The sequence below is a fragment of the Dendrobates tinctorius genome, unplaced genomic scaffold (genome assembly GCF_039654945.1).
Source record: "Dendrobates tinctorius isolate UK_male_01 unplaced genomic scaffold, ASM3965494v1 ptg000360l, whole genome shotgun sequence".
NCBI classification, from domain to species: domain Eukaryota; kingdom Metazoa; phylum Chordata; class Amphibia; order Anura; family Dendrobatidae; genus Dendrobates; species Dendrobates tinctorius.
In genome coordinates this window covers 172,151-196,121 of record NW_027362026.1, presented here as the reverse complement: position 1 = coordinate 196,121, position 23,971 = coordinate 172,151, and the positions used below count along the sequence as shown (strand labels likewise).

Sequence of the window (23,971 nt, the reverse complement as noted above, 5' to 3'; positions counted from 1 at the left end):
ACATTTTCTACATCCCATATTATCAATCCAACAAAGGAGCAGACAGTTTTCCCATCAGGTTTTGGTTTGGCACTTCTGTTCCTTGGTTATTTCTCCTGTAAATGTATTAATAACTAGATATTACTGCACCCCGTACACATCATGACACTATACAGCCAGTGCTAGATTTACTACAGGCACGCCCCTTTGTCATACATTTCCAGTAAGGACAACACAGGATTAGTATAATGCAGAATTTAAAAGGAAAGATTTTGCAGAATCAACATTTTATTGGGAACGCAAGTATTTGCCAAGATAGACATAAATTGATTTACCTTCTAGTAACGCGCACAAAAACTGTCATTTAACTTTATTCTCATTTTTTTTCAATCATAAATACAATATTTACAAAACTCAACATCATGATACAAGGCCAATAAAATCCACAGCAACAAGCCAACGAGGGTCTACATGTGGTAAGATTTAAAACATCACCTTCTTTAATACCCAGTATTGGACACTAATACTTTTTCCTAAATTTTAACCAGTGGCATGTAAGGTGTATTGGTCCATCCCTGTGTCATTTCCTTCAATGTCCAGTCTAACACAGGACAGGCCTACACCATTACAGCCCATGGAGGAGACTAATATGATTTCCTGGGCATACAGGTAGTATAGATGGGCACACATACCTTGGATGTACACTGTAGGAGTATGGTCTATCTATGTCACTTTTAGGGGTATGAACCTAGCGGCTTCGAATCCTGCTAACTCAGGATGTACAATACACAGCTGCTAACAGTTTATATCTATAAAAGCAATTCTCCTGGCGGAATGCAATTCAGATATAACTTACTGTTGAACAATAAAAATATATCAAACCATCATAAAACCATAGAACAATATAGTATTCACTTATAAAGTCTAAACATAGTGTTAACTGCATGATACACCAATGATTCATCAAGCCTCGTGTGTTGTGCAGGGACAGCAGAATTTAATTTAAAGTGCACTACTGACAAAGGACTATTAAAAGTTCCCTTAGGGTATGTGCACGTGACTTGGATAATGCTGGGAACCCATCTGATAAAGCGCTCAATAAACGTTACAAAAGACGGAGCATATGCAAAAGCAAGTCGTTTTGACATTGCTGTGGATATGTTCATTAGAACTTCTTTGAATCGCTTCAGGCTTGGAAAGCCATGAAGAGTCTAAAAGAACTGACCTGACCGTCATTTAGGTGGGTTCTGCCAGAATTTTCCAGAAGAGTATTCTGCTTGAAAACCTATGCAGGTCCATCAGCGTCTAGAAGAAGCTGTGTGCACATACTTTTAGAAGGAGATATGGCCCATTATGCTACAACTCTTCGATTCCAAAGAGATGAGGATCCAACCAAGCATATGGACATGCAGCAGTGGTGTTACACGTCACCTAGGCAAAGGTCACTATGTCACATAAAATGGAGGATCGGACTGTTAAGCTGTGATTTAGAGGACCACTTCAGCAGAAGCCATTACTGCAGCTTGGGAATGACATATTTAGTACTCTGAATCTCAAAGGCAAAGCACAAGTCGCAGCACAGGGTAGACTTTTTCCTAGAATGCTTCTTTAAAGAGAAACTAAACGCTAATAGAATTTTTGATCAAGCTTTGCAATGTAATTAAAGTTTGTAATATTCATAGTTACCCTATGATGCATCATCTCCCAATCACCAGGCTGTAGTGTGGTTCTAACTGTTTTATTCAAGTCCCCCAAGTTCTGATTTTAACTGTTGCCCAGCAAGAATTCAGAATTTACAATCTGTAAGAGACTCTTTCTTTGTGACTACAGGGAAAATAGGGAAAATCTTGCTCCGGACTGTAAAAAGAGAACAGATTCTTGCTGAGCAGCAACTGAAAGCAGATTATTAAGGAGCTTGAGCTAAGGAGTAAAAACTGCAATGTTTTTGGGGAAAAAGGATTAAAAAAAAAATCATAACATTGCATTGCCTGGAGGATAACTAAATAAAAAATATATATTTCATTCCTCTTTAAGGACCTGCTCTCTAAATTTGCAAACCAATTTTAAAACTAGAGTTGACATACAGTAGCAGAAAGAATATCGGTAGGTAGCAAGAAAATTCATCTGGTTTATACCATAGACTGTGTTGTAAGTGGTAATCTAAAGGAACATCTCCATAAAATAGAAGACTGGATCATGCAAGGTAACTGTCGAATGCCTGAAGTTTATAACTTGACACGCTGTCCAGCAACCATTCACGAGCGATCACAAGACAACGGTACTTCTTCCTCATAGCTGCAAGAAAACAATTACAGGTGATTTTTACAAGATCTTAAACAAAATGAGCATCAAGTGTGTAGGTCCAATTGTTTTTAAATAATAAAGATCGATTCATTTCTGAAAATTCCATTACTCTGTTATTCCTCCTAAAAACGTATGAATAAATTACTTGTTAATGGGACCGGCTTTATACTCTCTAAACACTCATTCAAAAATTATTGCCAAAGGTAAAAATGCTGGTGATCACCAGACAAACAAGCAAAATGTCAATTTGTCAGATGAGCGGATTTGTTCACAAAGGCATTACAATCATCGTCCATGGCAGCACATCGTCCTGTGCAATGGTGATATTTTTTTTGCACACAGATTAATTGTATTAATGTTCTGTACTCACAGCATTCTGGCTGACAAGTTATTAAATTACCTCTGATCAGCTGATCAACCAAGGTTACTTACCAGTGGCCAGTTTTTCCAGAACCCATGACAGTACACCTAACAGAGGGATTCACTCAGCTATGACAGGAAACTCACTGAAATATAAGGGTGGTACCTCTCTCTCACTTCAGTTGGGTTACACAGCATGGGAGGATGTCCAGGTTAAATTACGCACATAACCAACACCACATCATAAAATACCCAAACTATAGTGCACACCCATATAGTGAAAAAAGGGGGGGTAATACATGGGTGCTGTCTTGGGTTCTGAAAAAAAACAGCTACCAGTAAGTAACCTTGGTGTTTTCCCTTCACCCATGACAGCACACGAGAGATTTCTGGAGTATTTGAAACAACTTAGGGAAGAACACTACTTGCAGCACCCTTCTACCAAAAATTCCAGCCTATAGTGCCTAATGAAGGTAGATGGTGAGAACCAGGTAGCGGCCTTACAAATTTGATCAATCAATACCTCCGCTTTCTCTGCTTAGGAGGTCGCCACTGCTCTGGTGGACTGAGCCTTGATGCCATCAGGGATCGGAGCATTATTAGCAGAGCAGGCTAAACTAATGGCCTTTCTAATCCATTTTGCAATGGTACCTTTTCCTACCCCGTAACCCCTCCTATTACCCTGGAAGCCTACAAACAGGGACTGGGCTTTCCTCCACTGGCTAGTCATAGATATACATTGTAATCACGCCCTTCTAATGTCAAGATAATGAATCTTCTACTCTCCCAAATTTTTAGGGTTATTACAGAAGGAGAGTAGGATAATTTCTTCACTTTGATGAAATTTCAACTCTACCTTAGGAAGATAAGCCGAATCAGGTCTTAACACGACTCTGACCTCATATTTTCGTATAAGGAGGATTTATAGAAAGGGCCTATAAATCACTCACCCTACGGGCTGAAGTCAGAGCCACTAATATGATTATTTTTAGGGCAAGATACTTTGCTTACAATTCCTGCACAGGTTCAAACAATTCTTTGGTCAAAGCTTCTAGTACTAGCTTCAGATCCCAAAGGGGAACCCTAGGGATTGGGACTTGTCTGAACCTGTAGTGAAATATGTATATGTATATGGATGTATGACCAGCAGTAATTAACATCTGTTCTAGACTGCAGCTCTTCACAAAGGTCATGACCTATGTTATGAGAAAATGGCAGTCTTCCTGGTCTCAACCCAGGGAAAACATTTCACACCTTGTGGTGCCTGTGAAGAGAGATGCCAAATGGCAGCCTATTTACTATGAGAAAGAAAAGTTAAACAACAGCGTTCAGAGAAAAATAATGTATTCATTGGTAAAGTCGCCATGATACAGTCACAAACCAGCAATTAGATTATTAACATGAGAGGCTGATGTAGTAATCTGATCTCCAGGTTAAATCTATAAATTAGACCTTTACACATAGAAAGCTGCTCACAGACTGAGGAACAGCCAAGCTGGTGTGAGCCATTCCATATTCATCTACCCCTTCAGGGAGCAGAAAGCCAGGCTACAAAGTTTAGATATTTCTGTAAGTTTTCTCCCTTTTATTTTTATAACTGTTTTGCATATTTATAGGTCACTTATTTCCATTTTTTTTTTACATCTTTGTATTGTAAGCACTGTAACTTTTCTATTAAAGCTTAAAACTTTAATAAGTTTGAACCTTGTATATTCTAAATAATCCATAGCCTTAGAGTGTATGATCCTGGTGATTGGCAAACAGTAGTAAAATTTCCGGGACTCATCGCCCATGTGTTCAGTGAGTGGTGGCAGCGTGTGTATGAAGTGGGGTGTGTGGTCTGTGTCGGGGTGTGATTTATGCTCCAACTGCAGCATAGAACAGAGGTTGAATGCTGGACTGAGTGAATAGAGATAGACTACCCCTTGCAGGCGCAACCCCAAGTCACGTGCTGAGAAGTGGGTACGTGACAGGACCTATCACAGCATTTTAGGACCTTGCTATCCAAGTATTAGCCGAAAGGTTACAACTATGCAATGCGCCCAAAGCTGATACCTGGACCTTATGGGTACTAGTAGCAAAACCCAGTTCAAACTCCGTCTGAAGTAACTCTAAAATCGGAACCAACAGAGGTTTTTGACCCAACGGTTTCCCTAAAAATTGCAAGATTTTTTTTCCATGCCCTGCCGTAAATGTTCGTTGTTATGGATTTTCTACTTTTTAGTAAGGTGGAAACTAACCCTGATGAAAACCCCATTACTCAGTACTGCCCTTTCAAATTCCACAATGCTAGATGGAAGTCGTTCACTTGAGTATGGAATTGTAATGCTGCTGAAGTGCAGTATAGCGCAACCCCCACGAGGGGGTGCTCCTGAGGGAAGAGAGGTTGCGCACACACAGCGTAGCAACACTGAGCAGCAGCACAGGTGTCACAGGTAACGAAAGACTGGTCAGACAAGCCGAGTCAGAAACTGTCAAGAGCAGAAGTACCAAAGGTCACAGCAATGCACATAGTCAGAGACAAGCCAGAAGTCAGTGCCTACTGGGAACGTGGTATCCAAAACGTAAGACATAGTCGGGGTACAAGCCAGTGAGTCAAAGCCAGAAAGGGAGCTTGGTATCTGGGACAGAAAACAAGAGGCGAGGTTGAGAGATCAGACAGAGTCCTACACTCTAGCGAAACCATCAGACGGGCACTAAGTCATTGATAGGGAACTACTACCATTTAATATATTTATTAATGATCTAGTGGATGGCTTACACAGTAAAATATCAGAATTTGCAGATGATACAAAACTATGTAAGGTAGTTAACACAAAGGAGGACAGTTTGCAACTACAGACAGATTTGAGTAAATTGGAGAATTGGGCTGAAAAATGGCAAATGAGGTTTAACACAGAAAGTGTAAGGTTATGCACATGGGAAGGAGAAACAGATTCTATAATTACTTACTAAATGGGAAACTGCAGGGGAAATCAGACATGGAAAAAGACTTATGCATCTTAGTCAATAAGAAGCTAAATTGGAGTGCCCAGTGTCAGGCAGCTGCCACCAAAGCAAATAGGGTCATGGGATGCATTAGAAGATGCCTGGGGACACGAGATGAAAACATAATTCTCCCTCTGTACAAATCACTCGTCAGACCACACTTGGAGTATTGTGTGCAATTTTGGACGCCGGTGCTCTAGAAAGACATTACTGAACTTGAAACGGTTCAAAAGCGGGCTACTAAAATGATAAATGGAGTTGGTTCACTACAATACCCAGAAAGGTTATCAAAATTAGGTCTATTTACTCTAGAAAAGAGAAGACTTAGGGGAGACCTAATATATATGTACAAGTATATCAGAGGGCAATACAGAGATCTCTCCAATGAACTGTTTGTACCAAGGACTGTGACAAGAACAAGGGGACATTCTCTCCGTTTGGAGGAAAGAATTTCTGCACCAGCATAGAAGAGGGTTCTTCACGGTAAGAGCAGTGAGGCTCTGGAATTCTCTTCCTGAGGAAGTGGTGATGGCCAACTCACTGAATGAATTTAAGAAAGGAATGGATGCTTTTCTTGTGAGTAACAGTATAGACGGTTACGAATAACAGAATATTATAGGTAGATGGTTGACCCAGCTTAGGGGAAGGAATTTTTTTCCCTATGGAGAAAATTGGCTTCTACTCTGTGGGTTTTTTGCCTTCCCCAGGATCAACAATACAGAACAGCTGCACTAAAAATAGGCTGAACTAGATGGACATAAGGTCTTCCTTCAGCCTTCAAAACTATGTTACTATGAACGGGTCACACACAAACACGGGAAGTCAGAGGCAGAAGGATCACTAGGGTATACGGGTCAGCGGCTCTAGCCTGGAAGCATGAACTATAGTTGACGCTGGCCAGCAGGCTGCAGAGGACTGAAATAGCCCAGCCAGCTCAAAAATTAGGCAGAGGGGATTAACCCCCGCATGACCAGTCCAGAGAGAAGATAGCAGAAAACAAACTCCGGACTGGATCATGACGGGAATATTGACCCCTGCATAAGAAAATCCGGGATCTCCAGCAGGATCCATGGATGTGACAGTGACATTGTCCTTCACAGGAAAACCACGGTCTTTTTTGCCAGAAAGAGGGAATCATAATCACGCTCACCTGATCTTCCTTGATCTTTTTCACAACCGCTGGAATCAACGTTATTAGAGAGAAGGCGTAAGCAATCCTGAAGTCCCAGGGAATCTGGAGAGCATCTACTGCAAATGGGTTTTCCCTTGGGTCTAGCAAACAGAACTTTTTTACCTTTCTGTTTGTCTGTTGACATAAAAAAATTTCCAGCAACCCCCATAGATGAACTATCTGCTGAAACAGGGCCCATTCGCCCTGTTTCAGCTTGTTGCGGCTTAAAAAGTCTGCCTTGACGTTTTCTGCTCCCCTTATGTGCAGTGCTGTAAAGGACAAAATATGCGAGGAGAGGAAGAAAGCTTTCTAGAGCCCTTTCCACCATCCACAATTCTTTTAGATTTGACAACCTTCCCTTCTCGGGAAGTGTCCAAGACCCCCTGAATTGAATGACTCCCCAGGTGTACCTTCCCTTCCAAACACTCTTTTAGCAATCTCTGTGCAGACAGGTTTTCCCATTGCAGTTCCCTGGTGTGGAATTGGGTCCATCGGACTGCTGGGATGAGGATGTAAGGGTTCCCAACAAGGACATAGCTTTCCTCAGGGACATCTTTGGAATCTCTATGGCTCTCGAGGTCAGGTTCCCCATCTTTTCTACCTTGTCCTCGGGCAAAAAAATAGGTATTAGACCTACCGGTAATGATGTTTCCAGGAGTCCATCCTGACAGCACCATGGAGGACGTCCTCCTCCTCCTCCTTACAGGGACAGGAAAGCACACGAGAGGTTAAAAGGCCATGTCCCACCCCCTTTCCCTCAGTGATTTGACAAGTACCACAAGGTGGATGATGCTAGTAACAGTTTAATGAAACAATCATATTACAGCATATGACATAACATAATACAACATAGTATAACATAACAGGGAGGGAACTACCCGTGCTGTCAGGATGGACTCCTGGAAACATCATTACCGGTAGGTCTAATACCTATTTTCCAGGACGTCCACCTGACAGCACCATGGAGAGTACCAAAGCACCTCCTCAGGGTGGGATTACTGCCTGGAGAACTTTTTTCCCCAAATGCGGTTTGTTGGCCAGCTAACAGATCTAGTTTGTAGTGTTTGCAGAACGTATTAAGACTAGCCCAGGTTGCCGCTCGACAAATTTGATCAACTGACGCCCCCGCCCGCTCGGCCCATGAGGCCGATACCGCCCTCGTAGAGTGGGCTTTTAAGGAATCAGGGGGGCTGGCGCCTTCAGTCAGGTAGGCATCCGAAATTACCGAGGTAATCCAACGCGCGATGGACGCCTTAGAGGCCTTCTTCCCTTTATTCCTACCTCCAAAGAGAACGAACAGGTTCAGGTCGACACGCCAACTATTGGTGGCCTCTAGGTATTCTATAACTGCGTGCCTCACGTCTAGCGAGTGGAGCCGCCGCTCCTTCACATTTCGAGGATTATCGCAGAAAGAGGGTAACACTACCTCCTGGTTCAGATTTCTTGTAGAGGCTACCTTCGGGGTAAATGCCGGGTCTAACCTTAGGATTATACTGTCCTCTCTTATCTGGAGGTATGGATCCTTAGTGGATAGGGCCTGGATCTCCCCTATTCTTTTGGCCGTGGTAATGGCTACTAGAAAGGCCGTTTTACGAGTGAGAGCAGGGATGGCTATCTTCTCACTAAGGGCGAAAGTGTCCGAGCAGAGGAACCGAAGCACCAGGCCCAGGTCCCAAGGCGGCGTGAGCTGCCTAATCGTGGGGCGCAGGCGCTGTGTGGCTTTTATAAACCTTATCACCCAGGGATGTGCAGCTAACTGATAATCGAAGAAGGCGCTCAAAGCTGAAACCTGGACTTTTAGAGTGCTGGGCTTGAGGCCTTTATTAAAACCTGCCTGCAGGAACCCTAGTATGTTAGGGAGATCAGGGGTGCCTGCCACGAGCTCGGACCTGCCACCCTCCAGACAGAATCTTTTCCATATCTTCCGATAAATTGCCGACGTCACCGGCTTCCTGCTGGCCTGAAGGGTGGATATGACCTGCTCCGACAATCCTTTTGCCTTCAGGATGTCCCTCTCAGGATCCAAGCCGATAAATGGAGTCTTGCTGGGTCCGGGTGGTGGATCGGGCCCTGGTGGATGATGTTCTCCCACAGGGGCAGTTCGACTGGATCTTCTACTGCCATGGCTCCCAGAAGGGAAAACCAGCTTCTCCTCGGCCAGTATGGCACTATCAATATCACTTTTGCGTGGTCCTCGCGTATCTTTCTGAGCACTGCCGGTATGAGGGCCAGTGGTGGTAACGCATAAGAGAGGGATTCTCCCCAAGTCTGACTCAGGGCGTCTACGCCTTCTGGATGGTCCATCGGATTTAGGGAGTAGAATCTGGGAAGCTTCGAGTTCTTCCGGCTTGCGAAGAGATCTATACTGGGGGTCCCCCAGCGCTGACAAAGCTGGTCGAAGATTTCTACGTTCAATTCCCACTCTGTCGGGTGGATCTGTTGTCTGCTCAGGTAGTCTGCCACTTTGTTTTGGGAACCCTCTAGATGTACCACGGTCACGGATCGAACTGTCCGTTCTGCCCACGTGAATATCTTTTCCGCCAGTGCCTGTAGTGGTTGATGTCTGGTTCCTCCCTGGTGTTTCAGGAATGCCACTGTTGTTGTATTGTCGGATAAAATGCGGACATGACGGCTCTTTAGTACCGACCGGTTTCTCCGCAACGCTTCCCAGACCGCGAAGAGTTCCTTGAAATTGGAGGATCTGGCCTTGATGCTTGCTGGCCACTTCCCCTGGAAGATCTTCCCTTCTATGTGGGCTCCCCATCCCCACGCACTTGCGTCTGTGGTGACTACAACGTATGGAGAGGTTGTCCAATGCACTCCCACCTGAAGGTTCCTGGACTGTAACCACCAGCGAAGGGACTCCTTTACTCGTCCTGAGAGCCTTAGGGGTTTGTCTAGCGACGCCTGACTCCTGTCCCACCTCGCGAGAATTTCTCTTTGTAACAACCGCGAGTGGAATTGGGCCCAACGGACGCACTGGATGCAGGCCGTCATGAGGCCCAGGACCTCCATTGCTTCCCTTATGGAGCATTGACGCTTCAACAGGCCTCTGGTTCTGGCCTGAATGGACTTCTGCTTCTGCTCGGGTAGCCAGGATATTCTGTCGGCTGAGTCTAGGAGGACTCCCAGGAATACCTTTCTGGTGTCTGGTGTGAGGTCCGACTTCTCCCAGTTGATCACCCAGCCTAGGAACTCCATCACAGTAGTTGTTCGGATCCTGTCTCGGATGAGCGCTTCTTTGGATCTTGCCACCAATAAGAAGTCGTCCAGGTACGGAACAATCACAATACCCTGATCTCTCAGATAGGCCACCACCTCTACCACCAGTTTCGTAAAGATCCTGGGAGCTGAGGCCAACCCGAATGGAAGACCCTGGAACTAGAAATGGCAGGTCCGGGCTGGTGAGCTGATCGCGAACCTTAGTAGGCCTTGGGATGAGGGATGGATAGGAACCTGATAGTATGCCTTTTTTAGGTCTAGGGTGCACATAACTGCATCCCTGTCTATTAGAGGAATTGCGGATCGGATTGATTCCATCCGGAACCTCCTGTATCTGACCCAGGTATTTAGTGGCTTCAGGTTTATGATGGTGCGGGCCTCGCCGGATTTCTTTGTGATCGCAAACAGGGAAGAGTAGTGCCCTTTCCCTCTTTCTGACGGTGAAACTGGTATTATGACCCCTGAGTCTAACATGTCCTGAAGATCCGACCACATTGCGGAGTCCTCCCGGACGACAGTGGGGGTAATATATCTGTCGGGGGGAGGAGAATAGAGCTCTATCCTGTAACCTTTCCTGATGGTTCTGAGGACCCACTGATTGTTGGTGACTCGTGACCAGTTTGCTGCAAAGTGGCGAAGTCTCCCCCCAATGCCTATGGCGTCATTGTCTCCTCGATCTAGATGTCGATGCAAATGGGGGACCTCTGTTCCTCCCACTTTGGCTGAAGGAGCCTTTGTAGGAGCTTCTATTAGACCTCGCCTGACCCCTAAACTCCGACTGTCCTCTGAAGAAGGAGCCTCTCCGAAAGGACTGGGGCCGCCTGGGCTTTTCTTCCGGAAACCCCTTATTCTTATCGGACACCAGCTCAAGGATATTATCAAGGGCTGGCCCAAACACCCTCAGGCCCGAGAAAGGGATGGCACATAGCTTTGCTTTAGAAGGGTTATCCCCCGACCAGGATCTAAGCCAGACTGCTCTCCGGGCCGCATTAGAGAGGGAGCTGTTTCTGGCCGCAAACCTTACTGATTCCGCCGACGTATCCGACAGGAACGCCGTGGCTGATTTCAAGAGAGGAAGAGATGCTAGTATCTCTGACCTCGGAGTCTTGTTGGTTAGGTGTTCCTCCAACTGCCCCAATCACAGGAACATAGACCTAGCCACCGAGGTGGCTGCTATGTTGGCTCTAATCAGGGCCGCCGACGTCTCCCATGCTCTTTTTAACAAGACGTCCGCCTTTCTATCCATCGGGTCTCGAAGACCGGATGAGTCCTCGGCTGGGATAGCCGTCTTCTTAGTAACCTTGGCGACTGGGACGTCGATTTTAGGGATTTCTTCCCACGCCCGAGTTTCCTCGGGATCGAAGGGCAGTCTATTTTTAAAGTCTCGGGAGAGTGTCAACCGACGCTCCGCTTCCTTCCACTCCTCCAGGATCATTGCTTTGATGTGCTCGCTTACAGGGAACACCACCTGTTTGCGGGACACCAGTCCTCCAAACATTAAGTCCTGTCTGGACTGTGGCTTAGGGACTTCCTCCATCTGCATGGTATTTCTGACCGTGTGTACCAGCTCGTCCGTATCCTCCAGTCTGAATAGGTACTTCCTGTTCTGATCCTGACTATCCCCCAAGATCTCGCCTTCTTCCTCCTGGTCTGAGTCCCGGAAATCGGAATCCTCGCTAGGGCTCGCTTCTGATACTGGAACTGATTCCCACCTTGGACGCTTGCGACTTGGCCCAGGGCTGGGGGACCGTCGCCGGCCGCTGCTATGGCGTTCCGGCCTCCCGTGCTGCCAGCTGTCGGCGCCGTCCTGTGGGTACTCGGCCCGCCGCGGGGCCCGGCCCGCAGCCCCGATTGCGCCCACTTCTGTCGGTGCCCGCTCGGCCAGCCGCCTGCGGGGAGCCGACCCATCCTGGAGCCGAGAGCCCCCCCACAGGGAGGAACGGCTCCCTCCAGGAGCGTTGTCCTGCTCCTGGCCTTTGGAGCTGAGGGACTCCCCACCGGGGAGTTTCGGCCCCGGGACCTCTTCACAGGGGAAGGATTGGACTGGCCGCACGATCCCCTGGGCCCCTCCGGTAAGCTCTCGTGTGTCCCTCCGTGCAGGGACAGGAAAAACACTGAGGGAAAGGGGGTGGGACATGGCCTTTTAACCTCTCGTGTGCTTTCCTGTCCCTGTAAGGAGGAGGACGACGTCCTCCATGGTGCTGTCAGGTGGACGTCCTGGAAAACAAGACTGCAGTTTGGAGTTCAGGACCAGGCCAAGGAAGATTTGTACTCTTAGGGGCTGTATTCTTGATTTTTGAGTGTTCACCATCCAGTCCAGATCTTGTAAGAACACTGTAACCTCTTTTAACTGAACAGCACAGCGGTCCGACGATCTTCCTACTATAAGAAAGTCATTAAGATAAGGAACAATGACTGTGTTCTGGATGCGTAAGAAGGCTGTCATCTCTGCTATCAACTTGGTGAACACTCGGAGCAACTGTCAACACGAAAGGAAGAACGTGGAATTGAAAATGTCTGACTTTTCCTTGATTGTATAGGGCCACTCTTAGGTAATTCTGATTGGATGGATCGGGATGTGATAGAAAGCATCCTTTAAGTTGAACACCACCAAAAAACAATTGAGGTGAAGTAGTTTTATGGCTGTATTCACAGACTCCATCTTAAAGGTGTGATTCTTTATTCAGCAATTGAGACCCCTCCTGAATGATTCATCTGGCTTTCTTTTTTTTTTTTTATCAAAAAGAAGGGGGAATAAAATCCCCTTTTTATTTGCCCAAAACCTAACCTAGAACCAGCTACTCCACTAGACCTGTTGATCTTCTGATAGGGGTTATTACAAATGACTGACGTGCCAGATGGTAGAATTCTATTTTCAGGCATTCCTTTACTATATCCAGGAACCAGGTGCTGGCAGAGATGTTCTCCCAGGCCTGAACAAAGAGGGAACGCCTCCCCCCTACTGCTGGTCTGGCATCACTGTGAAGACTTAAGGTACTGTCACACTTAGCGATGTACCAGCGATCCCAACCAGCGATATGACGCGGTCAGGATCGCTGGTACCTCGCTAAGTGGTCGCTAGTGAGCTGCCACACAGGCAGATCTCACTAGCGACATCGCTGGGGACGGGGGGTCGCTACTTACCTGTCACACCAGGCGATCCTGCGTCCTCCCGCCCGGCTCCACGCGTCGCTCGTCGTCACAGCAGGAAGCTGACGACGAGAAGCGGTCCTGAACGTTCTCGCGCGATCAGCGATAACCAGCGGGGGAGCGGGTCGTAGGTAAGTATCAGACACAGCGATATCGCTAGCAATATCGCTTTAACGTCACAAATTATAGCGATATTGCTAGCGATATCGCTTAGTGTGACAGTACCTTTACTGGAAGTGGAGGAGGGACCCCTGAATATGAATCTGAACTCCCTTTTGCTTCTACCTTCCCACTTCCTTCTCTCTCCCGGAGAACGTCCTGTACTAAATTTTTATCCTCTGATAGGAATACTTTCTCGACTGTCCTGAAAACCCGGGAAATTTTTCTGATCACTGGCTTTCTCCAGGATGTCGTCCAGCTTTTTCCCAAACAAACATTGGCCACCACACGGTATGGAACACAGCTTGTTCTTTGATTGCAGATCTCCCAGACAGCCCTTGAGCCACAAGTCCCATCTTGCTGTGTTTGACAAAACGGGCAATCCGTTAGCCTCACGGAGTCAGCGGAAGTGTCTGTTAAGAATGCTGTGGCTCTGTGTAACAGAGGCATGTGGCACAAGATCCTCTCTTGGCGTTTTGGACTTAAACTGTTCCTCCAGCAGTTGTAGTCAAATCTTAAGGGAACATGCGGTACAAGTACCATCAATTGCCAGTTTCAGACCTCCTGCTGCCGCTTTCCATGTGTGCCTTAGATAAGTGTCCACCTTCTTATCTAATGGGTCCCTGAGTACCCTTAAATCTTCAAAGGGTAGTGCTGACCTCTTTGATGACCTAGACAAAGCGCCATCGATCCTAGTGACCTTATGCCATAACTCTGCATCTTTTTCCTCAAAAGGATATCTCCTTTTTGAGGATGAGGGCAAAGCACCAGTTTTCTCCGATCTCTTCCACTCTCTGCCTGGATCTTAGCATTTACCGGGAAGGTGTGTTGTTTCTTCTCCTCTAACACTCCAAACATCAAGTCCTCAAGAGACTTAACTGCTTTCTCTTCTTCTAGGCCCATAGTTTAACTAATGGCTTTAAGCAGTTTATTCGTGTCCTCCACTGGAAAGCTCGTTTTGCCCCCATGTCATTGCCCAAGGAGGATGAGGACAAGGACTCAGTATGGCATTGTCCCTCTGACAAGTTTGGAGAGAAGTCAGTTAGAAATTTCACTAAGCTTTTTCGTCCCTTTTTAATAGGGTTTTTAGGGGGGGATGGAATTATATACAAGAACATAGACCTGCCCACCCATAAACTTTCCACACATTTTGTTAAGTTCTTTACCTTTTAATGTCGCAAAGTCAATACATAATCACTACATGCTAACCATTAGTTGGTGAAATACCGTATAGATTTTTCCTGAACACTTGGAAATGTTGAGCTAACAAGAAAGGTCATCCAGGAACTTATACAACTGTGGCTTTATAGCTGTACATTTAATTGGACCACTCCTGTTCACTCTGACTGAAAATGTGACCATCTGTATACTGTATTACCGTAATTAAAACCCCATATTTATCAATATCTGTAATGTTCTTTACACAATTTGTAGGGACATATCATTATAATGTGGAATACTATCTACATGAAGTATTGCAACTTTACTGTTCCCTGATGTGGCATAAATCAGTATGAACAGAAAGGATTCTTTACAGTAAGAGCAGCAGGTAAAATTGTACAAATGTTTATAGAAGAAAAACAACTTTCACAAAGGCTATTCCTCAACTATAGAAAAAAAATCCTCACCCTGAGTAATATTAGTAAATTATTACTGAGCTTAGGCACATTCCTCTAATGTTAACTTACATTTTATGCTAAGCTTTAGTACGTAAAGTACAGTTTAACCGTCTCAATGTCTGTCAAAGCCCGTCTTTAAAGACACTTTTATAAAAATAAATATAACCTATTGGCACAGAGTTTACAGTTTGTAGATGTTTCCCAGAACACCACACAGTAAGTAACATAAAAAGCACAATAAAGCAACATTTAGGTTAAAGCGTACAACAGCTATTAATCACCCTGGCATGTGTTTTAAAGCTGAAGCTATAGAAGAATAATGAACGATGAAGCAACTGTGACCGGGAAAAGCACAGCATGCGATGATCCAGCGATGGAAAACTTCTGAGGACACAAGTATTTTCAAGTATATGTAACAATTATGTCTATGTATGCATGTGCATCTACCGTTATAAGGTAAATGTCCAACCACTGTACTGATTAATCTAAATTAGTCCTAAATGGTAGCTTCACTATTCTGATACAAAGGTCCAAAATTTTCTACAGTAGATTAAGCTTGGGTTCACAGTTTGCAGTAAGCCTGTATACTTCTCAGGGTCAGAATTGTATACATACACTGCATGTACTGAATTTGGCGCTTTGTATCAGAGAAGATAGAGCTCTGCTCCCTGGATTATAGAATTAATCAAAATGTCAGATGAAAAACACTGTTACAAAATGGACGTTCCCTTTTAGGGCCATGCATACCAGGACGGGGATGAGGGGGCCATGCATACCAGGATGGGGATGAGAGGACCATATATAACCAGGATAGGGGATATTAGTACAGAACTGTTCACATTTTTTGCGTCAATTTTTTTTTTCTATTTTCCTCCTTTAACCCCTTACCTACAATTGACGTAATATTCCGTCCATGTGACCATGGACCTAATTACCATGGACGGAATATTACGTCATCGCGATCAGCGGCGCCCACGTGGTGAGCGCCGCTGATCGCGGCCGAGTGTCAGCTAATTATCATAGCTGACACCCGGCACAATGTGTCAGGGGCGGTCACGGACCGCCCCCGACACGTTAACCCCTTGCACACCGCGATCAAACGCGATCGCGGTGTACCGGGGGTTAAAGGGAAGCATCGGCAGGGAGGGGGCTCCCTCCGTGCTTCCCTGAGCCCCCCACGGCAGCGCAATGTGCAGCGCTGCTGCGGGGGACTCCCTTCCTCCAGGCCCCCGAATCCAAGATGGCGACGGGGGCCTTCGGGGGCCTGAGGAAGCTGGCTTCCTCAGTGCCTGCAAAGCGCAGGCATGAGGAAGTCTGCAGCAGTGCCTGTGACAGATCGCTGATCTGTCACAGTGATCTGTGATGTGACAGATCAGCGATCTGTCACAGGACAGTGATGTCCCACCTGGGACAAGGTAATAAAGTAAAAAAAAAAAAAAAAAAAGTGTTAAAAATAATTTAAAAAAAATCGCTAAATAAATTAGTTAAAAAAAAAAAAATATTCCCCAATAAATCCATTTTTTGAAAATAAAATAAAAACAAAACAATAAAAGTACACATATTTGGTATCGCCGCGTCCGTAATGACCTGCCCTATAAAACTGTCCCATTAGTTAACCCCTTTAGCGAACCCCTTAAAAAATAAAAATAAAAAACGAAGCAAAAAATAATGATTTATTATCATACCACCGAACAAAAAGTGCACTAACGCGCGATCAAAAAGACGCATATAAATATCCATGGTACCGCTGAAAACGTCATCTTGTCCCGCAAAAAACGAGCCACCATACAGCGTCATCCGCAAAAAAATAAAAAAGTTATAGCTCGCAGAATAAAGCGATACAAAAATAATTATTTTTTATATAAAATTGTTTTCATTGCAAAAAACCGACAAAACATAAAAAAACGACCTAAATGAGGTATCGCTGTAACCGTACTGACCCGAAGAATAAAACCGCTTTATCAATTTTACCGCACGCGGAACGGTGTAAACGCACCCCCCAAAAGAAATTCATGAAAAGCTGGTTTTTGTTCATTATGCATCCCAAAAATCGGAATAAAAAGCGATCAAAAAATGTCACGTGCCCGAAAATGGTACCAATAAAAACGTCAACTCGTCCCGCAAAAAATAAGACCTCACATGACTCGGTGGGTCAAAATATGGAAAAATTATAGCTCACAATATGTGGTGATGCAAAAACTATTTTTACAATAAAAAGCGTCTTTTAGCGTGCGACAGCCGCCAAACATAAAAACCACCATAAATCGTAAATCAAACCCCCCGTTATCACCCCCTTAGTTAGAGAAAAATAATAAAACTAAAAGAAAATGTATTTATTTCCATTTTCCCGCTAGGGTTAGGGTTAGGGTAGGGTTAGGGCTAGGGTTAGGGCTAGGGTTAGGGCTAGGGTTAGGGCTAGGGTTAGGGCTAGGGTTAAGGCTAGGGTTAGGGTTAGGGCTAGGGTTAGGGCTAGGGTTAGGGCTAGGGTTAGGGTTAGGGATAGGGCTCAGATTAGGGTTAGGGGTGTGTTGAGGTTAGGGTTGGAGTTATAATTGGGGGTTTCCACTGTTTGGGCACATCAGGTGCTCTCCAAAGGCAACATGGCGTCTGATCTCAATTCCAGCCAATTCTGCGTTGAAAAAGTCAAATGGTGCTCCTTCCCTTCCAAGCTCTGCCATGTGCCCAAACAGTGTTTTACCCCCACATGTAGGGTATCAGCCTACTCAGGACAAATTACAAAACAACTTTTGGGGTCCAATTTCTCCTGTTACCCTTAGGAAAATAAACTGGGGGCAAAAATATAATTTTGCGGAAAAAAATGTTTTTTTTATTTTCACGCCCAGGCGTTATAAACTTCTGTGAAGCACTTGGGGGTTCAAAGTGCTCTCCACACATCTAGATAAGCTCCGTGGGGGGTCTAGTTTCCAAAATGGGGTCACTTGTGGGGAGTTTCAATAGTTTAGGTACATCAGGGGCTCTCCAAACGCACATGACACCCGCATACCAATCCATCAAAGTCTGCATTCCAAAACGTCACTACTTCCCTTCCGAGCCCCGACGTGTGCCCATACAGTAGTTTTCTCCCACATATGAGATATCAGCGTACTCAGGACAAATTGGACAACAACTTTTGGGGTCCAATTTCTCCTGTTACCCTTGGGAAAATAAAAAAAAATGGGGACTAAAAGATGATGTTTGTTGAAAAAATACGATATTTTTATTTTCACGCCCGGTCGTTATAAACTTCTGTGAAGCACTGGGGGGTTCAAAGTGCTCACCACACATCTAGATAAGTTCATTAGGGGGTCTAGTTTCCAAAATGGGGTCACTTGTGGGGGGTTTCCACTGTTTAGGTACATCAGGGGCTCTCCAAACGCAACATGACACCCGCAGACCATTCCATCAAAGTCTGCATTCCAAAACGTCACTACTTCCCTTCCGAGCCCCGACGTGTGCCCATACAGTAGTTTTCTCCCACATATGAGGTATCAGCGTACTCAGGACAAATTGGACAACAACTTTTGGGGTCCAATTTCTCCTGTTACCCTTGGGAAAATAAAAAAATGGGGACTAAAAGATCATGTTTGTGGAAAAAATACGATTTTTTTATTTTCACGCCCGGTCGTTATAAACTTCTGTGAAGCACTGGGGGGGTTCAAAGTGCTCACCACACATCTAGATAAGTTCATTAGGGGGTCTAGTTTCCAAAATGGTGTCATTTGTGGGGGGTTTCTACTGTTTTGGTACATCAGGGGCTTTCCTAATGCGACATGGTGTCCGATCTCAATTCCAGTCAAATACGTCAAATGGCGCTGCTTCCCTTCCGAGCTCTGCCATACGCCCAAATAGTGGTTTACACCCACATGTGGGGTATCAGCGTACTCAGGATAAATTGCACAATATCTTTTAGGGTCCTGTTACTTTTGGAAAAATAAGAATTGAGGGTGAAAAGATCATTTTTGTGGAAAAAATATGATTTTTTAATTGTACTGCTGTACGTTATAAACTTCTGTGAAGCCCTTGGGGGTTCAAAGTTCTCACCACACATCTAGATAAGTTCCTTGGGGGGTCTAGATTCCAAAATGGTGTCATTTGTGGGGGGTTTCCACTGTTTTGGTACATCAGGGGTTTTCCAATCGCGACATGGTGTCCGATCTCAATTCTAGCCAAAAACGTCAAATGGCGCTGCTTCCCTTCCGAGCTCTGCTATGCGCCCAAATAGTCATTTACACCCACATATGGGGTATCAGCGTACTCAGGACAAATTGCACAAAAACTTTTAGGGTCCTGTTACCCTTGGAAAAATAAAAATTGTGGGTGAAAAGATCATTTTTGTGGAAAAAATATGATTTTTTAATTGTACCGCTGTACGTTATAAACTTCTGTGAAGCCCTTGTGGGCTCAAAGTTCTCACCACATATCTAGATAAGTTCCTTGGGGGGTCTAGTTTCCAAAATGGGGTCACTTGGGGGGGTTTCCACTGTTTAGGTACATCAGGGGCTCGCCAAACGTGACATGGCGTCCGATCTGAATTCCAGCCAATTTTGCATTGAAAAAGTCAAACGGCGCTCCTTCCATTCTGAGCTCTGCCATGCGCCGAAACAGTGGTTCCCCCCAACATATCAGGTATCAGCGTAGTCAGGACAAATTGCACAATAACTTTTGCAGTCCAATTTCTCCTGTTACCCTTGGTAAAATAAAGAAAATTGAACCTGAAGTATTTTTTTTGTGAAAAAAAGTTAAATGTTCATTTTTTTTTAATATTCAAAAAATTCCTGTGACGCACCTAAAGGGTTAATAAACTTCTTGAATGTGGTTTTAAGCACCTTGAGGGGTGCAGTTTTTAGAATGGTGTCACTTTTGGGTATTTTCTATCATATAGACCCCTCAAAGTGGCTTCAAATGTGAAGTGGTCCCTAAAAATAAAATGGTGTTGCAAAAATGAGAAATCGCTGGTCAAATTTTAACCCTTATAACTTCCTAGCAAAAAAAAATTTTGGTTGCAAAATTGTGCTGATGTAAAGTAAACATGTGGGAAATGTTATGTATTAAGTTTTTTGTGTGCCGTATCGCTGTGATTTAAGGGCATAAAAATTCAAAGTTGGAAAATTGCGAAATTTTCAAAATTTTCGCCAAATTTCCGTTTTTTTCACAAATAAACGCAAGTTATTTGAATGCAATTTTACCACGAACATGAAGTACAATATGTCACGAGAAAACAATGTCAGAATCACCAGGATCCATGAAAGCGTTCCAGAGTTATGACCTCATAAAGGTACAGTGGTCAGAATTGTAAAAATTGGCCCGGTAGTTAACGTGCAAACCACCCTTGGTAGTGAAGGGGTTAACCCCTTAACCCCCAAGGGAGGTTTGCACGTTCATGACCGGGCCAATTTTTACAATTCTGACTAGAGTTGAGCGACTTTGCCTTTGTTAGGGTCGAGTCGGGTTTCATGAAACTCGACTTTCGCAATAGTCGGGTCGAACGAAATCGGCCGACTATAGCGAAAAATCGGAGGCCGACTGAAACACGAAACCCAATGGAAGTCAATGGGGAAGCAAAGTAGTCAGGGAGTGGAGGACAGTAAACACACCTACAGTGCCCATTTCAATGCCAAAAACATCAATTCTTATTACTGAAGCTTGTCAACCTTAATTTACGAGAGAGAGAGGATTCAAAAAGATTTAAATAAACTGGAGAAGTGGGCAGCAACTAACAGAATGGTTTTTAACAGGGAGAAATGCAAAGTACTACATCTGGGCAATAAAAATGGAAAAAGCATATATAGAATGGGAGGAATAGGGCTAAGTGACAGCACATGTGAAAAAGACTTGGGTATACTAATAGATCACAGACTGAATATGAGTCAACAGTGTGATGCAGCAGCAAAAAAGGCAAATGCAATTCTAGGATGTATTAACAGAAGCATACAGTCTAGATCACGTGAAGTCATTATTTCCCTCTACTCCTCTTTGGTCAGACCTCATCTGGAATATTGTGTCCAGTTTTGGGCACCACATTTTAAAAAAGACATCAACAAACTGGAGCAAGTTCAGAAAAGAGCGACCAGAATGGTGACCGGTCTGCAAACCCTGTCTTATGAGGAAAGGTTGCAGGATTTGGGAATGTTTAGTTTGCAAAAGAGAAGACTGAGAGGAGACTTAATAGCTGTCTACAAATATCTAAAGGGCTGTCACATTGTAGAAGGATCAACTTTATTCTCATTTGCACAAGGAAAGACTAGAAGCAATGGGATGAAACTGAATGGGAGGAGACACAGATTAGATATTAGAAAAAACTTTTTGACAGTTAGAGTGATCAATGAGTGGAACAGGCTGCCACGAGAAGTGGTGAGTTCTCCTTCAATGGAAGTCTTCAAACAGAGGCTGGACAGACATCTGACTGGGATGATTTAGCGAATCCTGCTTTGAGCAGGGGGTTGGACCAGATGGCCCAGGAGGTCCCTTCCAACCCTACGATTCTATGATTCTACTTCATAATAATAGTTACGCATTGAAAATTGGGGGTTATTTGGCTAAAGTTGTGGGGAGGTAGGGCTGGCTCCAGGTTTTCGTGTGCCCTGGGCCAAAGAGTGTCAGTGCGCCTCTTTAACACATACCACAACTCATGATGCTCCGATACGGCACAGAAATATAGGTATAGTACAATGACAAATACTTCACTGCTTACATGATATGACTGATCTATTTTAAATTGTACAATAGCTCAAACTAAAGGACAGTATAGGCGATGCTATTGGATTGGCATGTGAGGAGACATAGAAAAATGCTGGCAGGAAAGTCACATCTGTGACTATCACAACTGTGAGAGGTGATCATAAAGCACCACTGCATTCGCTTGTAAGTTGACACCCATTACAAATGGTAGCCATTGATCATCTGAAGGTAGAGGCCAGCAGGACAGGCCATAGCTACATCTTAACCATCATCGATCAATACACCAAATTTCTAGTGGCCGTCCCTGTGAAGGATTTAATTGCCCAGACTACACAGCGGTGGAGCAGGGAGAGGTAAGTATTGCAACTTGCAAGTTCTGTGGTCATGAGCAAGCAGGGGAGTGCCTCTCGTGGTCGACGGTACTGGCACAGGGCCCCTCATAGTACGCTGGTGTCTGACGGTGAGTGGGCCCTCCCACCATCAGAGACACTGTATTGTACTATGAGGGGCCCGTCGGCCATCAGTGGACCCATCCACCTGTTCAGAGCAACGGCACTTGCCCGGGTGCGCCAGGTTTTGACCCCAGCCCTTGGGGGGGGGGGCAGTCCAGTTGGGGAGGTTTAAAAAACGGCATATGCTGAAGTGTACGCCGGACATTCAGCTGCTGCAAAAGGCGGAATTGGGCAAGTCCGAGGAAGAGGAGGACCAAAGCGAGGCAGTTTTCTGGCAAGCTATGTGTCATCAGGGGAAGGTGGGACAAAATCCTTTGAAACCCACGCATGGTTCATTTTCATGAAGGTTAGATCATCAACATTTTGGGTAGACAGACGGGTCCTTTTTTCTGTCAGGATTGATCCAGCAGCACTGAAGACTCTTTCAGATAACACACTAGCAGCAGGGCAAGCAAGCTCCTGTAAGGCATAGTGTGCCAATTCAGGCCAGGTGTCCAGTTTAGAGGCCCAATAATCAAAGGGGAATGACCTGTGAGGGAGAACATCGATATGGGAGGAGAAGTCGTTTGTAACCATAGTTGACAACTGCTGTCTCCTGTCACTTTTAATCGATGCAGTATTAGCAGTCGTGTGAGAGGTACTTGAGAAATCATTCCACAACATGGTCATTAAACCCCTGTCTCCAACGCCACATCGGCTGTGTGCACCACGAACACCTCTTCCATTGTGCCCACTACGGCTCGTGGGAGAACCTGCACCGCTGCTGTGTGCTGGGAAAGCCTCAAACAAACGGTTTACCAGAGTTGCTTGCTTGTTAGCCAATATAATCTCTAGGTTCTCCTGTGGCATGATGTTGTGTAATTTGCCTTTGTAGCGTGGATCGAGTATGCTGGCCAGCCAGTAGTCGTCATCCTTCATCATTTTGGCAATGCGGGGGTCCCTTTTTAGGATCCGCAAGGCCTAATCGCACATGTGGGCCAATGTTCCAGGTGTCAATAATGTACTGGCACTGCTGGGTGGAGGAGCACTTTCTGGCAAATCCACATCCCTACAGTCACGCACAAACACTGTACCTGACCTTGGAACACCAACATTTTCTCTTGCCCCCTGAGAAGAATCCTCCTGCCCAAAATAATCATCCCCCTCATCCTCCTTCTCCACCTCGTCCAGGACAGTTCCCTGACCAGACAATGGCTGACTGTCAGCAAGGCTTCACTCCTCCTCCTCCTGTTCCTCCTCCTCTGCTGCAGACGCCAGATCCTCAATGTGCGTCAAACTTTGCATGAGCAGACGCATAAGTGGGATGCTCATGCTTATGATGGCGTCGTCTGCGCTTACCAGCCGTGTGCATTCCTCAAAACACTGAAGGACTTTACAGAGGTCTTTCAGCTTTGACCATTGCACACCCGACAATTCCATGTCTTCCCTCAAACTGCCTGCCCGTGTATCCTCCCACAAATGCATTACAGCCTGCCTCTGTTTGCACAGCCTCTCAACCATGTGCAGGGTGGAGTTCTACCTTGTTGCAACGTCTATGATTAGGCAGTACTTGGGGAGGTGGAGTAATCGCTGCAGCTTCTACATACGACTGGAGTGTACGGATGAGCGACGGATGTGCGAGCACAGTCTTCGCACCTTATGGAGCAGTGATGTTAACTCTGGATAATTATTAAGGAAGCACTGCACCACCAGGTTCAAAGTGTGAGCCAGGCAAGGTATGTGTGTGAGTTTGCACGGGCTATGGCTGCTACAAAATTACAGCCGTTATCACTGACTACCTTGCCTGTCTCAAGATGTAGACTGCCCAGCCATGACTCTGTTTGTCGCTGCAAGTAGTCGGCCAGTACCTCCACGGTGTGTCTGTTGTCGCCCAAAGACATCATCTTTAA

The 23,971-nt window shown here is 45.2% G+C and overlaps 1 protein-coding gene across 1 annotated transcript in view; it reads right to left on the bottom strand.

The window, feature by feature from the left end:
• Positions 1–249: 249 nt before the first annotated feature.
• BRCA1 (BRCA1 DNA repair associated) overlaps positions 250–23,971 on the bottom strand; it is a 189,609-nt gene continuing 165,887 nt past the window's right edge. The window contains exon 19 of the mRNA XM_073562633.1: positions 250–2,274. Coding sequence (XP_073418734.1) covers positions 2,174–2,274 — 101 coding nt within the window. The 3' untranslated portion in view covers positions 250–2,173. The remainder of the gene's footprint in view (positions 2,275–23,971) is intronic.